The 20,500-nt window shown below is 35.6% G+C and overlaps 1 protein-coding gene across 2 annotated transcripts; it reads left to right on the plus strand.

Moving 5' to 3' along the window:
* Nucleotides 1–332: 332 nt before the first annotated feature.
* Nucleotides 333–19,461, plus strand: LOC128991278 (polycomb group protein Pc). Of its 2 annotated transcripts, none has more exons than XM_054414027.1 (9): nt 333–550; nt 5,031–5,074; nt 6,391–6,456; nt 7,661–7,721; nt 8,077–8,215; nt 8,886–9,100; nt 15,947–16,228; nt 17,573–17,698; nt 18,600–19,461. In XM_054414027.1, the coding sequence occupies exons 1-9, from the start codon at nt 497–499 to the stop codon at nt 18,783–18,785; spliced, it is 1,173 nt and encodes a 390-aa protein (XP_054270002.1). In that variant the 5' UTR covers nt 333–496; the 3' UTR covers nt 18,786–19,461. The 2 variants fall into 2 exon arrangements, with proteins under 2 accessions (XP_054270002.1, XP_054270010.1); XM_054414035.1 differs by having other exon boundaries at nt 8,080–8,215.
* Nucleotides 19,462–20,500: the final 1,039 nt, after the last annotated feature.

The following is a 20,500-nucleotide window of genomic DNA, read 5'->3' on the forward strand; positions in this document are numbered from 1 at the left end:
TATAAAAGGTGATTTTTTTTTTTTTTATCTTGTATATGTATGGCTACCTAAAAATATCAGGATGGCCATACTGTATTCTCGGGGAACTGAGAGTACTGGAACAGCGGGAACTGGGACTGACTGAGAACAGAGGGAACTGGAACGGTGAAGAAGTGGAGAATTGAGAACGGCCGAACGGGCAACGGGGACGGGGCACGGAACGAAGCAACGACCAAAACAACATTCAGGATTCGATTCAGCAGGCATTGGCTTGGCGAATGGCGATTCAGCTTCAGCTAAAGCTAATTGGCGCGATTGGGAATTGGGATTGGCCGTCATGGAGGTGCGATCGCGATCTGGATCTGATCTGAATGAATACTCGAAGTTGTTCGGTTATTAGTTGCTTTTGTTTATGTCGTTTTTTGTTGTGAGATACGCGTCAATTATTGAAAACTATTCAATAGTGCCATAGTGCAGAGTTTTTATTTTGTGCTTGTCAACATTTCAAGAACTAGCAATGGGCGACAGAGTGTTTGCAGCAGAAAAAATAATGAAAAAACGATCGAGAAGAGTAAGTACAGTAGTCTAGCCTATAAAGTTAGCCTACCGTCTCATTTGCCGCCATAAGTCAATAAACTATTTTCAATGTCTAGGCCTACTTTTCATGAAGTTTATGAGTAATGTCTTTAAATCTCAATCAATTTTATAATGGTTTTAAATGCTTTATTTCTACTTCATGCAAGCTTAAACCTAATATTCTTAAGTTTTTTACATCTCTTTATCCAAGCCTAGGCCCTAAGTTGCTTGTTAGGATAGGACCTAAGTTAAACAGCCTATTAGTTTACCTAAAACATAAGGGTCTTTATTAGGTGTTCTAGGACTTAGGCTAAGTTCCTGTCTTCTAGGCTCATGTAGGCTAACCTCTATAAGAAAGTGTTTATGTCGATACCCTAATTTAACAACATTAGCCTACCAATAAATAAGTTAAATGCACATTACAACTCAGCAAAAAGTGCAACTTTCACCAGGGAATCTACAATTTCACAAGGCACACCAATTTTAAACGAATTAGGGTATAAGAGTCGTGTTGTGGTTTCACAGTTAAGTTAACCCTCCGAGCGTCACTCGTCAAAGAATCGACGCGCGACACTTTGTGTAGTGTCACGCGTCGATTTTTCGACGCACGAACATCGTTTATGGCGAAGGCTCTATGACTGACTGAATCGGATTGAACTGGATCGAGTTAGGTAGGCCTATCGTTCTTTTCGTTATATTCTACGCTTTCTCCAGAGATCTGTCTCTAAGCGCTTTATGTTCTCCGAGCCGATCGTAATTGTAGCAGACAGCTGACGTGCGTATTTGTAACAGCTAGGTTACCCTCGGACCGATGACTGATGTGTTTTATTACGTTTATCATTGTTTTAGTGTTAAAAATCAAAAGTAGTGATATACGTGGTACATTATAAGAAGATTTAAGTGATTTTGAAGGGCTGGTTGATGATCCTGAAGAAGTAGGTACCGTAGTGATATTGATGTAAATTATCAGCCAGATTCCTAGCTATGGTTAGGCTATGCATTCTTAGCTAAACGCTATGTACTGAAATCTGTTTTTTGCCCATAACTTATTTATTTGCAAATCTACTTCCTTATATTATTATATACTAGAGAACCCGTGCGGCTCAATGAGCCGCATAATATGAAACATGACGCCGAGAAAAACGTTATGCTAAACGACATGTAATTCTAGTTACAACTTAGAGTTGTTCGAGTTAACATGTTGCAACAAAGTTTTTCCAGCATTGAGAATTGAAGAAAACTGTTGCCTTACTGATAGCCTGTGTTCAGTAATTTAAGTTGGGTAGGCCTAATTTTATTTCTTTGATTTGAGACATCCCCCTAATCAAATGAATTTTATTCGCAGAGAATCCTAAAAAGTGGGGTAATATCAACCAATTCATGTGTTCCATTTTTACCCACAAACACTTGGTTACCAATTAGACAGCCATAATCTGCTTTGAATAGGCTAAAGCAGCAACACCATTGAAAGTTGTTTAACGTATTTTAACGTGGTGTCTGTCAGTCTCACGCTGTTTAGTGGAGTTTCTCTTAATACCACTGTCCCAAAGTTTTGAAAGCTTGGATTCGTCTGTCAAAATAGTTTGGATAACTCTTGTAGCAATAAGATTTGGATAGCAATTTACATTTTCTCTTTTTGAACAGCGTATATTATTTGACTCTCCTGAATCAGAAAAATAAACTTGACCGTAACTATACATAAACACTGAATACATAAACACTGATTCCTTCACTTGTGTTTTGTCTTATAGCCTATTGCCAAAAACTTTCAATAGCAAATGAGTTTTTGAAACTTCTTATTTTTGACTTAAAATGTCTGGATTGTGTTGGTGAATTCAGGCAAAAAGTTTGTCCGAGGAACTGTCAACATAACCTAGAAGAAAACAATGCATTTCGGTTTTTTTATCAATTATTGGAGTAGAGCAATTAATACAAAAGTTAACAATAAAAGCAAAAGGTCCACCATGATTTTGTATAATCTTACTACTTGAAATTATCATTGTCAAGGCATTATTATAGTTGCTACTAAATGTTTTGAAATATCACGATCTGGCAGGGTCAGAAGTAAACATTTCTTGCATGTATTCATTTGATCAGACATTAGGCAAGATTACTCTACCATTTTGACAACATGTGCTTCGTATATTTTTTTCACTTCTAAAGTAAGTTGCTTAGCAGAACTGGCAAATATTATTCATCTCACTCATTGATCTCTATTACTACATCTCACTAAGTGAATGTGTATCTGGATGGGTATCTGTTAGACCAGGCCTCTCTTTTTCTACTCTCCTCACACGCGATATCTTATTATTAATTGTCTCCTCCTCCCATTTCAATATTTTTTCTTTGAACTTGAGACGTTTTCTGTTCTTCCAACTAAACTGATTAACTGTTATTTTGGCCTTAACCGTCTTAACCTACTCAATGTTACAAACATTAATTTTTACTCCCAAAAAGCCAATGCGTTTCTTTTTATAAACAGCTGTTTTTAAATTTGTTCTATGTATTTCTTATGGGGAAAACCCGACCTTTGAGAGGGTCTCACGCCCTTAAGAGTGGAAATTTGAAAGTTCTAAAACCTTATTGCAAAACTACATATTGAGACGAATCTTTTGACACATTAAACGTTGAAATTGGTCCACAAATAAGGGAGGAGTTGCGTTAACAAAATACGGCTTCACGTATTATATATATAGATTTGTAATCCTCATAAAATTTAGAACAAATTGGCTATTTTCAAATATTTATATAGGCCTATAATTTATACAATTTCATTGAGTGGGAACTTATTTTTTTTTAATTTTCCAAAATATTTTTTTTTTTACCTAAAAAATTTTTTTGAAACAAATGTTCCTTATGTTTTATGTATAATATTGAAGCCCATGATTTTCCAAACAAAATGGTATATAGAACAGTAGAATTAACATTGTTTTAAGCTTCTTAGATCCGTTTTAATAAAACCTTGCAAATGCGCCAAAAATAGGCGGACATTAAGGCCTAAACTATGGACACTCGGAGGGTTAAGCCCTGTTTGGAAAAGATGATTCGACATAGTCTTTCACATCACTTTCACTGGTCGCTACCTGAAATCGTGTACCTAACATAGATCCACGATTTTTTACTTACAGCTTGGAAGATACCATTGCCATTACCATTCCTAAAAACCAATTTATTTCTGGAAGGGTTTTTTTGGACTTTTCACGATTTTAGGGCGAGATTGTCCAGGATTACGATGATAAACAACACAAGTAAACTCTCTTCATTACATTCACTGCCACTAGGTCTGTGTTCCTCTTCACTACCGAGGCCTACCTAGACATAGGCCTAGCCCAATGTTAGCATCTAGGTTAGGGCTACTAGACTGTTGCTTGACTCACCTGAGTGGTTGTTTTTCTTCTTAAAGTTATAGGTAGATTGTCTTACGTGAGAGGGCACAGATTTTAAGACCGAAGAAAAGGTTTTGGAGATAGGCCTACTTCCTTCATGTAATGGTTCCTGGCGATCGTCACGGGCACTACACAATCGACCAATATGTTCTGTCACCAATTTATTGAGTTTATCGTGACTATCAAGAAGTTGGATCATAATTTCATCTAGACTTTCAACTGAGAGTATTGAAACTGGAACATCATGACTTGCTTTCTGCAACAGTTGAAGTAGATCAGCACTATCCTTGCATCCTTCATCCATCGCGTCCCGGCAAGCAGTAGGCCTAGGCCTACAGATCCACAGCACAATTTCACCAAGCGATTCAATTTGGTCAAATTTAATTTAACTTTATCAATTTTGAGACAGTTAATATGAAACCATATACAACATTTTCCTTCACATTGAAGAGCAGATTGATTTGATTTAGCCATCTTTTTACACAGACCACAAGCGTCGTCGCCTTCACCTGACGCCATCTTGTTGTCGCCAATAAAACACACAACAACAACAAATAATAAAAAAAAACAATAACAGAAAGTTTAAGTTTAGGTAACTTAAGTTAAGTACCTACTTTACATCAAATAAAATATTTTAATCAATAATTAGCCTATATATATCGAATGGAAAGTTTATCCGATAGAGAGTATATCGGTAGTTGTATATCGTACGCCCTAGGTTCTCTGCGGAGCTGTTAGTTTACCCATAATTTGGTTCTTGACTCATCGGCACCTACTTACAAGCGTTACGCATGTGGCTGCTGCTGAACTGAAATAACGTACGACTTAGGACTCTCACCATTGTTCCTTTAATCTATGGTCTCACTCATATTCAAATTTCATTGTAGTGCCACTATTTAAGTCTACGTAACTTAGTTCAGTAAATATTTGATAGATTGTTCTTAAATTAAATCCCTTAGTTACTTTATAGGCTAAGTTACTTATTATTTATATCATGAGGAGCAATGCTAGATTGAACTTTCATAAACTCCTTACACATCTTGTTTTATTTACCTAGTCAATAACTTAATGTTTTAATGCATTTTTCAGGGGCGGACAGAATACTTTGTCAAGTGGAAAGGATGGAGCCAAAAGTAAGTAGGTACCTGCCTACAATTTTGTCAAGTAAATGTCTTATTTTGCTGGCTTTATTGTTTCAAATTCAATATATCTTCCAAAGTAACTGTAACACTGACCTTAAGTCAAGGCTTATATATAAGTTAAATATAAATTTACAATTTTGTCTGCACATTGAGTAGATGTCTATTATGAACATTTTGGTTTTACCATAGACTAACCAACACAAGTAGACTTCTCATCCCATTGTAAATTTTGAAGCACGTTTTTATGTCTAGTTCATGTAATGAAATGAAATGAAATGAAATGTGTTTATTGTCCTTAGAATTTTCACAAATTATTGACAAAGTCATACAACTGCTAAGGTTTATAGCATAGTCAGTTAATAAATACAGTAAGATACAATATAGCTAACTACATAAAATGAGACACTTTACAATACACATTTTAAATATTACAATTGAATAGGTAATATTGTAAGTACGGTGACACTGGGCGCTAGTGTCGAGTGTCGGCAAAATTTTTTTTCTATTATTTTAAGGTTAATTTCTTGATTTGTGCTTTACTGTTTGGTTATAGAACTAGGGGACAATTTATTGTTTATGATTATATCGTATTATTTGGTTAAACGAGGTTAGTTTGAAATTACTGTAATAACGCGAAACAAATTGTAAACAAAACACGACTTCTACATAAACCGTACAGAACTAACAATAAAATTGTCTTCAGCTGTTCCATAAGGATGAGAAATCTACTAAGGCAGTTTTATCTATGGTTTTACGTACATAGCATAAGAAAGATGAAGAGAGTCTTGACTTTATTTATTTCCGTCTACCTCTATGTCTATTGATGACACTCGAGATGGAAAATTACAATTACTACTCTAGGGAAATCAAAGCACAATTAGTTGTGCAAACTGTCACTAAAATTCAAATTTGTTTACGTTCCTTCATCTGTAAACAGCGCTCACTGTTAGTTAAAGAATTAAGTTGTTGGTTGGAAATGGGGTCATGAATTGGCACAGTTACTTTGGAAGATTCAACTATCCAGTGATAGAGGTTATATTCTTTCTTTTATACATTGTGCGTTGGTTTTTATTGTTGCTGTCTACTTCAGTAATGCCGAGGGTATGGGGATTTTTTTTAAATTTAAATGATTTGGAAGAGTGTATATTATTTATTTTTTGTTTCTATGTTTTTTCACAAATATTCTATTACCCACCTTATCATAAATTGCCGAAAGAACATTTTCAATTGCATTTACTTTAGGGATAACCTTTGTTCTAAGGGATTTTGATACAAGAGCTTGTTTTTACAATATATGATTTTTTCAGGCATAGTACGTGGGAACCAGAAGAAAACATTTTGGATGCTAGGCTCATAGACATTTTCGAGCAAAGGTAAAGTATATAGATGATTTATTTCATTACAATTACATCCTAGTAGGCCTATACTTTTTTTTTTGTCCTAGGACGCTAGGCACAAGCCTGGAATTGTTTTTCACATTACTTCAGGCTAGACCTAGGGGTTGCGGCATTATCACTTAGATAAAATCCATTGGTGACTTGGCGGGGATCGAACCCGGGACCTCAGGGACTGAAGTCCCGCGCTCTAAGCACTATGCCAGCTCGCTCCCCAGGAGGCCTATACTAGATTTACTTAATGTTAAACTAACTTGCAGCTCCAACAGCTTCTACCCAAGAATGTTTGCTTACAACAATACCTGAGTACTCAGCAAAAATGGCTGAAATCTATAGGCCTAGCCTACCTGATGTGTACTCGAACCTGGGAGTCAAGTATAGAACTGCTAAACTTGGGATTTTGGTTGACTATTGTTGTTATCCATTGAACTGTTGAGTCTGCTCAACGGCCAAGCGGTCCAAGGTGTTTTTCTGGTTAGAAGATTGAGTTGATTTTGAATCGTCGGGGATTGAGGGTGGAATCCCAACTTGATCAGGCGTGGTGTGCAACAGTGCAGCAGTTCACTTGTGAGGTTGGCAGAACTTGGTGGGTGAGGCTCGTAAAATAGGACAGCCTGTTTGGAAGTTGACAGGATGAATTCTGTGCAAGCTACATACTGGTATATATTGAATCAGGCATTTGCCTGTCCTTAACATGTTTGTAGTCTCTGGAAATGTAACATAACTAAGGTAGGCATAATTAAATCACTAAATAATCCGTGAAGAAGAAATCATTATAGTCTGTATGATGGAACCTGTCTCCTGACCCTTTGTCTCCCTGGAACTTGCCTGGTTCTTAGACCATAGGACTCCGAGTATACGGAGGGCCAGGAGACAGCTTACATCATGTATAGAGTTTAACTATTCACATTTTAGTCATCCTACATGTATCGTTCACTTCATGTAGGCTATGAGTGTCGCAGATTAATACATGTTTTACCACTCTAGTATTAATTGGCTTTAGGATACCATAAATAAAAAGAATAATAACCCCCTTCTACTTCATAGGAGCCTCTAATTCTTTGTTGTAAATACTTAAGCTACCGGTAAGTTACTCAAATTAGTTTTGTTTTAAATCCTTAAAAGTAAAAAAATTAACTACACGTTTTGTGAATTTAGTTAAAGTGGTATTTTAATGTTTCAGCCAACAGAAAACCAGCCAACAACACAAGCGGGGACCAAAGAAAAAAGAATCAAGATCACAAGTAAGTAACTAGATTTCTAAAAGGCATTAGGCCTATAAGGATTTTTTGTGAGTATAGCAGGCTTACCTGAATAAAAAAAAGAGTCCAAACTAGAACAAGAGACACCATATATATACACTTAACATTTGAACATTTCACTGTCACTGACAGCATTTTCAACTAAAGAAGAGGGAGATTTCAACATGTATACATCAATGCTGCAATGTGCATCAGCTGACCAGTAATGAAGTTAATAGCGCTGCATAGTAGCTTAACAGTTCCTCTCTGTAGGCCTACTTATTAATTTGGGCTGAGCTGAAAATACCTCATGATAAAACTCAGAATATAACTAAAAAGTGGTTATGGTTGTTTACAGCAGGCAGCTGCGAGTGATCCTACCCCTGAGGTGGAGGAGACGGAAGATGTGGCGGGGGGAGAAGGAGAGACTGTAGATGAGCCGAGCAAACGGACATCAGCAGAACATGGACAGGAGGAGGAAGCGGACACTGCACAAGGTTAGTCTAAATTAGTTCTGTAGAACCCTAATATCCCAACAAAAAATATTGAACTCTTTGAGACAGCCTTTTTTAGCGAATTTCCCTATAGGAAATCAGCTATTACCAAAGGTAAGACTTGGAGCCTGGACCGTGAAATTTTTTTCATTTTGATGTTCCTAGGGTCCAAAAACACTATTTGTTAAAATATTTATATGTATATTCACTATCTGAAGTGTCACCCTTGTTGGGAATAGCGCTTAGGATCCTAAGTGGCTATGCTGAGCCTATCTGTACCTTTAACTATCCTATTATTATCCTCCAGATATGCAGTACATTCTCATCTTTCCTCTTCTTTTTATTGATTAAACCTATTTTTCGCTACATCTACCTATTCTTCCTCGTTGTCGCTCTCATTTTCCAGCCAGACACTTGTTGCTTGTGAGTTAGGCAGAAAAGTATCAATCTTTCCAAGTCTAAATACTAGTATATTTTCCACTGTGATACACAATATTGTTAATGTCCCATCATAACACACTTTTCATCATGAACATTAATCGTAATGCTTGGTGTTAATTCAATAAAGAAACATAATATTTTTGGCTGGTTAAATCCTCTTAAACCTATATCAATCCAACAAAAGTATAATTTATGTAAACTAAAAGTTCATTCAAAAATAATTTGATTTCAGGTTCGTCAGAAGCGGCAGAGCCTGCTGCGGTGGACGGGAAGGAAGCCGCAGGGGACGGTGAGGTGGACAGTGGGGGGGTTGGCGGGGGAGGCACCAAGAGAAAGGCGGAGGTGTTGTCCAAGGAGTCAGGCAAGATAGGAGTGACTATCACTACGAGTAGTCCTCCTCTCAAAGTGGCCAAACTTATGAGTCCTGGACCTCTTTCTCCAACACTGGTGAGTGAAATTTGATTTTTGAAACCTTGCTTATGGATTTTTTACAGGTTCATCTGATTAGGTACAGGACATCAGTGTCATTCGTGTATTTGGCGTAAAACACACTAGAACGGCAGTAATCCTAATCAGTCAGCTACTGGGCCATACCAGGGGAAAGGCCGGTCCATGGAAAGACTATTAAATTAACGAATTGGAGTTATGAGTGAATTTGAGACAACCAAAGTTCCTGCAAGTTACAGCAATGCTTTGATGCGATGGCTGACAAGTTAGGACAAAGGCCTAATAGGCCCTAGTGATAAATAATTGCAATTGAAGAACAATGAAATATTTTTTTAGTGGGTAACGATTGCACTAAGTGAGCTCCGTAATTCGTCGTCACTTGCCAGTGCTGTAGTAGTGCAGAAGCATTCTGCGTGGTTAATTTTTGTATCTACTGTACAATAATTGGATATTAGGCTCATAGAGTTGATCTAAATTGTAATGTACTTAAATGACATACATAGGCTACATAACCTACTACAAGTATTGCTTTTATGCTAGGATTTTGATTTTTTATTTCTTTTATGAATGGTGGTCTTACTTAATACTTTTAACTTAAATGGTGACAATAAAAATGGTAGGTATTTTAAGCCAAGTATGAATGTGGGATGAGTGGCACGATCTTTAAACTTGTTACGCAGGACTGTTAATTAACAGCCCATACAGCCAACTACAGTTTATAGTGGAAGCCGAACCACATTTTTGCCTTGTAATTTACGAATTGGTCTACTTATCAGGATAGTACTGTGGAAAGTCATAGTACTGTACTCACTAGTGCGGACGTCAATCCACACCAGGGAGTTTTGCATCCACAGATCATGCCTATAAATATCCAGAATTCGTGACCTCCTAGTAGCTGGATTACTGGACAATGCCAGGGTCCCAGTCATCGATCATTTTTATGATTTTATCGCCGAATTGATCACCATTACCATCTTTTATATGTTTACCATCTTATTTAAAACAGTATAAGTGTAAATATATGTTTCAAGTATTATTAGACGTATTTTTATTTACTCTCCGTATAGTTAATAACACGTATTATGCTGATTAAGGTGTTATTTTAAAACTTATTATTAATCTTTAAACTTAATCCAGTTAGATAAGTATGTTTGGACATCACTCACCTTGTTGAAATAAGGAGAACACAGTCTTCCTAGTCACCACATGGCCATTTCACACACACACATAAAAAATACAAAAATTAAAATAACAGACTAAAGTTTGACGTTTTGCAACCAATATCAACATGGGGCGCTTTCAAGGTTACCCTACTTTTCTCATGTATACTGTGAACGCCTAACCATGACTTGACAAAAGTCAACCATGACGATCAAGTTTCCAATTATACATTAAAGACAGTTCAGGACTAGTGTGTCACATAAATTTACGACTAAATGTTTTTGGGAATTTTATTTAGTTACCAGAGTCAATTTTCCAAAGTCACCCCTTTAATTTTGAATACTAATGCAATTCCTCGATTAGTAATATAATTTTTCAACTTTTTCAGAAACGGGGAGAACAGTCAGTTACTTCGACCCTTAAAGGTCAAAAGAGAAAATCTGCTATTGGCTCTACCATTTCCAAGTTGAAATCAGTTAAAGGGGAGATTTATGAAGAATTAAAACAAAACTCTAGTGATCAACTGGTGTCTTGCCTAAAGTCTAGTTTGATGGCCAATAAAAACAGTTCGTCATTGGAACTCAATGAGTTTTTGGCTTTTGGAAGTAACATTGCCTTAAGACTGCAAAGAATTGATAAAATCTCTCGGGAACAGAGAATAATTGCAGAGAAACTGATAAGTGATGTAATATTCTATGCCCAACTTGGTCAACTAAGTGTTAACAGTTCTATCACATTATAAATGTCAAGCGTATAAACTTTAGTTTAGTTTCATTTTATTTATTCCATTTTAGAAGTAGCATTCATTTTTGTTGTATCATTTTCTCTTAACAGTTCATTTTTCATTTTTGTGATTTCAAAGACATGTTATTTGAAAGTTAAGTATTGATTGTTATTGTTGAGGTAAGGTTGATTTTATATTTTAGCGTCTTAATACAGGTTTTGTCACCAAATGTTTTAAGTTTGGTTATCACTTTATCAAGGTTAACAATTGCTTTAAATTTTACCAGCTTTTTATGGTTTTTAATTTTGTACCAATAAATTATATTCTAGAAACATTTTATTTCTATTATTCCTAGCTTCATTTTTAAGTTCTTCTACAGTGTAAAGTGACTCTTTTTGATACAAGTTTGAGCTTAACGACTGAAGCAAAGCCAAGGTCAGAAAATCAGCGATGGTGGAAAAGACACTTTTGCCCATATGATGAACTATATTTTTTGTTGTATTGCCATTATTATCATTATTAAGCAAAATAAGTTAAAGTTACAATGTGAAGAACAATCCCAGGCTTAAACCTAGAACGCTATAAAAAATTTAAAAAAATTCTTGGAAGTAAAGTTTTAACTACCGTAAGTAGGACCTTGATAGATATCTTGAATCTGAAGGGGGTTTGATAAAAGTTGGAGTTAAGAAGTTTTTTGACTAAGCGAGGTTCGAGTTATGAAGGTGCTATACCGAAAATTTAAGATATCGAGGTTTCTGATTCTGACAATGATATCACGATCTTTATAGCTCAACTTTTACTCACTAAACCTTTGTAAATCGAGCTCTAGCTATGTATACTGTGTACTGAAGGGCAAAAATTATGCCGCAATGGGGGAATGCGAAGATAACTTTAGATGAGATTTCAGGATTTTGCCGCTATCGCGGGAGACAATGTTTTCGTGACCTTTGGTGATAATAATGGTAATGAACATGATATTAACGATTAATATATTTGCAACTATACTTTGCTCACTGAACTTTGGAACAATAGAAATTTATACATACGTGAATATGAGAACAAACTTAAGCTGTAGGCCTCGAATTGGTTATAGTTTACAGCTAAACATTTACACGGGAACCTTGAAAAACTTCCAGGTTTGTAAAAGAATTTCAGGAAAAAACTAGGAAGAAACCTGGATTTTTACATTTAAAAAATAGTTTACACCATGAAGTATAATACAACTTCAAAACGAGTTATTAGGCTCGAGAACGGGAAAATTTAAGGTTAATTATACCTGATCAAAACCGTTAAAATTTGACTTATTGGGGTTAAATATTTAAAACTTTCAACTTATAGAGGTTCTTAAAACATTTCGATTCACAGGCATTTCAAGGGGATTATAAACAATTTGTGAAATATCAAGGTTCGAATTATAGAGGCACTATGCTTGGGCTATAGATTGGCCAGTGTTGTTAGCGTGGTTGACTGTAAGATCTGATTGAAGGCCTAGTGGTCCAAGGACAGTATGATAGACGGGGAAAAATGAATCTTGATGGTTTTTAACCCTTTCTCAGTCAGGTATAATGTCAAGTAACACTTGAAATATGTTTTACACTTATACTATTGACTCGCAAGACGCTGAATATATATAAAAGATGGTAAGTAAGTAGTAATTGATTTTGATTGGACACTACAATCATCATCAGACTCAATAGGCTAATGACAGAAGAAGGACAATAAGAATATGCCGATCAAGAAAGTTATTTTTTCCACACTACTCTTTTATTGGACTCTCCACTCATGGTTTTAGTACAGGAAACAGCTGTTTGCCACCTGCTTAATCAAATTGGGTTCCATTACGTACTACTGTACGCACACAAATCATCACGCTCCATTCTACACTCATCCTTGACTCATATTTAGGTTAAATATACACAAAGGTGGCGTCCCCATCTCAAATTATTATGAATTTTACCGGATACCAGCTGATTATAATAAGCCTATTTTTAGTTATTAAACTCCTCAGGTATTTTATAAAAACACATAACTATTGATGTAGGCCTAGATAAATTTTAAAACCATCAAATGAACTTTTTTTTAAATCGGACATTTTTTTAATGGTGTGTCAAAATGTTTAACCTAAACTAAAAAACAAAACTCATCTGGTAAAGTAAAAAATTTACCCTTGTTCACATTAGTGTTACAAATCATGTTAATATTTTCCTCACTCAATAGTATTTCATAACAATAGTAGAAAGTGTATCATTATGTAATGATGTGATTTTCATTATGTAATGATGTATCAATTATGGTCTCCAATATGTATTTAAGACCATATGTTTATTTAAAGTGCTTGATAAATCTCACGCTTTGAACATATGGTCTCAAATACGTTATGACCCACTTTCACTCATGTTTGGAACGATACTTTTCGCTACACTATAATGACTAATTATTTTAAAATTCAAAATAGACATTGGAATAAAAATGACTTTCGGTTAGGAACATTTTGAAACTAATAGCATTTTTAAGGTTTTGCATTTTGGTTATAATTTCTATTTAAAGATCAAATTTACATTGATTGTACATTTTTGTTTGTTACAAATTGGAACAGTTAATGTTTGAATAACAGTTTGAGTTTGAATAAAAAATGTTTGTTTATGTAGGCAAAATCCAAAAAGACAGTTAACATTACTTTTGCATTAGTAAACATTCTTTTTGCATAGTAGGCAATGTAACGATGAATTTTTGCAAGTGAAAAACATGAAGTAAGCAGGTGATTTCACAGTAGTGTAGCAAAAATTTAGAATTTTTTACATTAACCTTAATTCTAAAGATAAAATCACATATAAAAATATATTTCATTAGCTGTACCCGCGGGCTTTGCCCCGTTTTACTTCATAAGTGAGCTCGTTCGCATGGCTCAATCACGTCCTGGTTGAAGTTTGTTCGCTACCCTCACTCACCTTTTGGTTGCAAATTAGCTGCTGTCATAAATTAAAAAAAAAATTTGCTGCACCCTGTTGGTAATCCTTGTAACTTTAATTAATGCTATTGAACATCATAGAACAGAACCAACTTGTTTAATTGAAACAGCTGTTAAGATTCATTAATTCCATTTAAATATGAGTACTCATAAGGTTAACATGGGAAACTCCGGAGCCACTGGGGCGGAGCCCGAGAGTCCGATCAGAATAAAAACAACTTAGTTTTCCTATTTAATGCCTAAAGAATCAGTGTACCAAATTTCAGCCTCCTAGGTAAATGGAAAGTAAGAGAATTAGTGATGAGTGAGTGAGTCAGTCAGCCAGTCAGTGAGGGCTTTGCCTTTTATATATATAGATTCTTACCATCTTCGCAATCAGACGTGATATTGCACAATGAATGTTTCGGAGATTCTCCATCTTTGGGTGCGTAGTCGAAGTCTTGTTCTTACACTTATCACAAAACGTCTTCATTTGCATTGCGTCAGAGGTTAAATAAATATTAAACATATATAAACAGGACGGACACACAATAATACAAAATATGTAACCTCATGGTAATCTTGCACTCGACTTCATCACACGCGGGAATGATCACACTTGTCCCGTAAACACCTATTTTCCGGACTATTAACTTAATTTATTACGAAGTCAAGTGTCAACTCATAAAGTGTTCACTTGTCCGTCAGAACTTGGTTGGAGGGACAAACCGCACATGTTGGTCGCCTCGGCCAGAGGTTGTGGAGATAAGAAGATTCCTAAAATCTGGCATTGTGCTATACTGTACTTCTATTCTTACACTGTGTGTCTACCGCAAACTTGTTTAGAAAGAATTTGGAATTGTTGTGTTCATGAATTGAGGGAAAGCTTTTTATCCTTGACATTTCTTCTCTAAAGCTACTCGTTTAGGAGTTACAGCGTTTTACACGTAGAAAATGAACTAGTGATGAAAATGACGGAGAAAATGACTAGTGATATAAAATTCTGCATCATGTAGTTCCTAAATGAGTAAGATTTCAGAGAAAATGTGAGAATGAAATGAGCCTAAAAATTGCATCTACATTCTAAAAAGACCATAAAATAGACAGTTTCAAGTTTGCTGCCATTTTGGAAAATGGCGGCCATTTTTAAAACAATGGAATCAATTATTACGTATTTTATTTTTTAGGATGTAGATACAATTTCAAGACTTATTTACTCCTTGAATTTTCTCTCTAATCTTACTCCTTTAGAAGCTACATTATGTAGAATGTACTCCAAGTGTAATTTTTTCTTATGTGTAACAGGCTTTAACTCCTAAACAAGTAGCTAAAAAAAAATGTAAAAAATAAAAGTAAAATTGCATTTACTTTCTAACACAATCATAAAATATAAGTTCCATAAGAAATATTTAATTTGTCGGCCATATTGGAAAATGGTGATCATATTTTTGAAATTTGGAACCGCCCCAAAAACATCTTAAAAGATAAAGGGGAGTGCCCCATAAGAAGTTTGAAGTTAACTGTCATAATAACTCACTGTTAACTTCTCATAATACAACATAGTTGTATCATAATAGGTCCGTTAGCTGCAATTAGCTGTATGGGCTATTAATTAACAGCTGTGTCTAAGGAATATGTCGGCCTTAGTCACTAACAAGACTACAAGATCAGGCCACTCATCCTACACTCATCTCCATTCATACTTGGCTTAAAATTTCTCCAAACTTTTTGTGGTCGCCATTTCATTGAAAAGTATTAAAAAAAAGTATAAACAAAAATTAACTATTGTAACACTTTTGCTGGTTCACCCTGAATATACTTAAATTATATTTAGCTGATCCGTGGGGATGATAAATCTGTTAAGTGTTATTTCTATGCCATAAGTGGTAATTAGGACCAATCTGGTAAATGCTTCATTGTTTACCTTAATTAAGTCCATAACCTGACGAGACATCAACTACTGTCAAACTAAGGAAGGTTTTGACAAAAATATTTACAATTGACTATCTTTCAGGGTCAGCCAGCCAAGGTACATAGAAAGTCATCAAGTACAAGCCCACGCAACAGTGGAGGACTTCCAGCAGACGAGAGCACTCCCACTCCTGCCTCTCCTCCTCCCAACACTTCCCCTCCCTCCCGGGCGCTCAAGTCTCCCCCGCCAACCACCCCTGCAGCAGCACCAGCCCCCGCACAGTCTACTCCGTCTGTGCCTCCCGCCACACCTGCCTCGGGTCAAACTAGCGGAGAGAAAAGAACGGACCCAGTACTCTGCCCTGTGAACACCCAAAGTCCTCAGGTACATAGTGGTTTATTTACCTTTACTTTCGCCCCAGTTCAAGGATAGTTATATAATTTACAAACGGGGTTTTGACGCTAGTTGCGTCATGCACATGGCAAGTCAAGAAGTATCTTGTTGTAGTAGGTTACTTGTACGCTATTCTTACACTAATACAAACATAAACATTGTTGCAATCAAATAGACAAATGGTTCTCGCGGACGGAACACAGGCCTGTGACGAACAGTATTTATTTAACTGTTCCGTTGCGAGATAATTTCTTGATATGTCCTTTTCTTTTTGGTTATATAACTAGGGGACGAGTTGTTGTTTATGATTATATCATATTATTTGGCTAAAAGAGTTTTTAAATTACTGAAATAACAAGAAACAAATTGTAAACAAAACAAGACCTCTACAGTACACTGTGCAGAACTAACAATAAAATTGTCTTCTGCTGTTCCACAAGAATGAGAAATCTACTAAGGGGGTATGTTTTATCTATGCTTCAACTATTGATAGATGGTTGGATAGCTGAGTGAGAGTGGTTAAACGGCTTAGCAATAAAAAGGTCACCTGTTCGATGCTGAGAAAAGTCAATAGCTTTTTGATGGTTCAAAACTGGACCCAGCTGTTCCTGATCATTGGGATTTAAATAAATGATCCTGTCTGAATGAAACAGCTGATTTTAGTATCAAAGCTACACAGATTATCTCACCATTCTACACTCATTCTATACTCATATTTGGATTAAATAAGCACCTAGGGGGTTGTATCCGTCTTAATTAATTGATAATTGAGAACTATACTTTCTAATCCCCATATTAAATTTGTCATCAGGTTTAGAATCAAATTACATATGTTGAATTGAGCCAGCAATAGAGTTTGCTGATGTAGCCTAAATTACTGATTTCTGTCGAATATGCCAACTGTTTAACCAAGTCAAATTGATTAGATGACTTATTGTAAGCAATTAAGGAAAAAGAACAGGATAAGTAGGCTTACCTTGAAAATTGTAGGCATCCCACTTCACTAAAATAGGCCTAACATGAAAGAAAACACTGAACATTTCGAGGCCACTGGTCCCTTTTTCAACATTGAGAGTCACTAGATTCCGGAAGCATTTCAACCGTCTCTAAGGGAAAAATAGAATTTTCAAAGTACACACTGTGACTGACATAACAAATGTGTTCTATTTTAATAAAAATAGGTTACAGCTAGTAAATTTCTACTTTAGTATCCAAAAGACAATGGTTTAACCTAATTTGTTATGTATTATGTCAAACTTCTAACCAAGTAAAATCCATTTTGGTTCAGAATTGAAATTGTAACTGTAGACCGGGCTAACTTAGCATTATTTTCAGGTGGGCGTAGGAGGAGGGGCGGCAGCTACGTCTCCAGTTGTGGTTCGTGCTGAAGAGCCTCCCTCGGATCCTCCCCTGGTGAACGGACATCCTGGAGGCCAAGGGGAGGGGGAGGAACAGCCACAGGTATGTGCTCTCTAGTCGTTGTTGTTATTCAATGTTGTGTTGTATGAGGGCTTGAGTTTAGGACCATTATTAGGCTACTACTTAAGTGTATCTTAAACCTCGCCTTACTTCCATGGCCACTGAAATTAAATGCCCAACCTCATACTGCAAATGAACTACAAGGCTTTTATCGAGACATTTTTTACCACTCCCTATACCTCGCTCTTAGAGATTTTAGTTAGCCGAATTTGATCCAGAGTGTCCAGTCAACTATGTACCCTGGAAAACTAGGAATTGTACATGAATTTCAATTACCTGGGAAAATTACTTGAATGGTATGGTGGGTATGGGAATTTTAAGATTTCAAATAGTTGCCGTAAAATCTATCAATAATTATTGTTGTTTGTTCTCATTTTACCTCAAGAAAGAAAAACGTGATCGCAGGAAATTATCACAATGTTGCCGTGAACATTGATCCTAAGAAATTTTCAATCCTAAGAAATTATCTAAGACTGCCCCAATTGTGGTGAATAATCACAAGTGTTTCCGCTATCATAACAGTCTATTTCTGTGACTTGATTTGATTTGATTGATTTGAAGTTACTTTTAAGACCGTTTGTGATAGACTGGGCAAAACAAAAAGCTTAATATGATGTTTTTGAGACAAAACAGTCATTCGCTGTGGGGGGGGGGGGTCATTCACTGGTGCACTCACGCCATCAATAAAGAAGTCAACTACAACTTGATCAAAATTAATTCCCAACACGTTTTCCTTAGTATTTAGGTTGAATGAGGATGAATTACGAATTAAATCAAGCTGTCCTAAAATAAAACTGTAAGGATATGGTATAGCCAATGTGGACAACGTTTAGCTATAATATGTGTCAACGCTTTAGAGGAAAATATATATATTTGTTTTTAGGTGTTTGTCAGTCACATTTTGACAAATCCCGGCCCCGAGTACTGGCGCCAGAGAAATCCACTGGCTGATGAAATCTTCATAACTGACATCACGGTGAACCTGGATACAGTCACCATCCGAGAGTGCAAGACGGAGAAAGGATTCTTCCGCGAGAGAAGCGACAGTAAGACCACACAGGATTGCTGATATGTCAAAGGCAGTGGAAGTATTCTTCTTACGTAGGCTTTTGCGGCCGGTGTCATAAGAGTGCATGGAATTTTTGTTGTTACTACTATACCATCGCTAGACGTTTCGGCCTTACTATGAAGTGGCATCCTCAGTGGCTAGGCGATAGTATAGTAGTGATGACGCGGTTGATGCCGAAAAATTCCATGAACTCCAGTGGAAGTATTGCTCACATGTCTGATCCATGCACTACTTTCATATGACTGTTATGAGTTTGTATAAGATGTCAAAATAATATGCAACCCTTTTTAACTTGTACAACAATGTTGATAGGGATATAGTTAAAATTGTCAAGATTTTTGGAATTTTATGAGTTGTAAACGTTATATAGATTAACACTTAAGAGTGCTGAAAACCTATCGAAGCCCCGGCAATCAGGGAATCAGGGGAGACAGGATTTTACAGGAAATTTTAGTACCAACATACACCAATATAAAGCTCAAAATAACGTTCTCCGGCATGGGCTGAGCTCATACTAAACTAATGTAGTAGGAGTGACGCGACTACATCAGATGAAGCCTGCACTCAACGTGCTAAGAAATGAATTAATTAAGAAATAAGGATGAGTTGGAGATGAAATCAAGGTATATAAAATCATTAAATAAAACTGTATGGAAAGGTATAGCCAATGTAAAATACTTTTACAATATTAGTTTATACTGGTAAAAATTGAAAACATTTATGTATAATTTGTATTGTTTATTTTTAAGATATAATAATTTGATATTTCTATTTCTTTGATATTTAGATAATATCATTTAATTTGTGTCATAAAATACTTTTACAATACTAGTTTATACTGGTAAAAATTGAAAACATTTATGTATAATTTGTATTGTTTATTTTTAAGATATAATAATTTGATATTTCTATTTCTTTGATATTTAGATAATATCATTTAATTTGTGTCATAATTGTTTTGTTTTCTGATTTTATTTGGTGGTTTGGGATCCACCATAAATATGGTCTACAAGATTCTAGGTTTATATAATTATTTGTTATTAAAAAATATTTCATGAAGGTCCACTTTTTATATATGTACATAGTGTTCTGTCACAATAGCCCAACAAATTACCAGTAACTTAACAAATTACTGTTTGGTTGGGTTTATTTCTTTGGCGATTTTTAAGTTTTGTAATGATATCAGCTTTAATAGGCTAATGTTAAAATGCCTAAAATAGTTTGTGCTTTGGCAGTAAGCTCTGTAAGCTCTGTTCTCACTAAACATTGAATTTTTTAACTATTTAGCTGTGCTTGAAGCGCAAGAAAGTTATTCTTTTTTTCAGACGACCAAGTTTGTATATACTTTATTTGTTATTCTAATTAACAGTGATTTACTAAAGAGACAACTTTGTTTATTTTGTAGCCTAGTTTATGCAGCCAAAAATTTTTGTTTATGTTGAAACTTATTAAAATAAAAAATTAGTACTAATTTTATATCGATTCAGCAAAAGTGACAGACAATACATCGTAAAGATTCATATGCTTATTCTCTGACACTATCACAAGATGTCTTGTACACCGGCTGTTTCTTATTTAACCTAGAAATAAGAACTATCTTAACCTATACAGCAGCAAACGTTCATTTCCACTGGAGTATAATGAAAAGCCTTTTGTCGAGTACTTTCAGTGAGACCCTGTGGGATATGGGCCTGGTCACTCATGTACTCTGAGGT

This window comes from Macrosteles quadrilineatus, unplaced genomic scaffold (assembly GCF_028750875.1).
Source record: "Macrosteles quadrilineatus isolate MER2022 unplaced genomic scaffold, UCM_ALF_1.0 Scaffold_1__1_contigs__length_201487025, whole genome shotgun sequence".
Classification (NCBI taxonomy): domain Eukaryota; kingdom Metazoa; phylum Arthropoda; class Insecta; order Hemiptera; family Cicadellidae; genus Macrosteles; species Macrosteles quadrilineatus.

What these genes read in the sequence shown, in the direction of transcription:
- LOC128991278 (XM_054414027.1), top strand. Translation starts at nt 497, where the DNA reads ATGGGCGACAGAGTGTTTGCAGCAGAAAAAATAATGAAAAAACGATCG. An exon ending in GGAAGCGGACACTGCACAAG is followed by an intron (nt 8,216 to 8,885) that starts GTTAGTCTAAAT and finishes ATTTGATTTCAG; the next exon opens with GTTCGTCAGAAGCGGCAGAG. An exon ending in TGAACACCCAAAGTCCTCAG is followed by an intron (nt 16,229 to 17,572) that starts GTACATAGTGGT and finishes CATTATTTTCAG; the next exon opens with GTGGGCGTAGGAGGAGGGGC.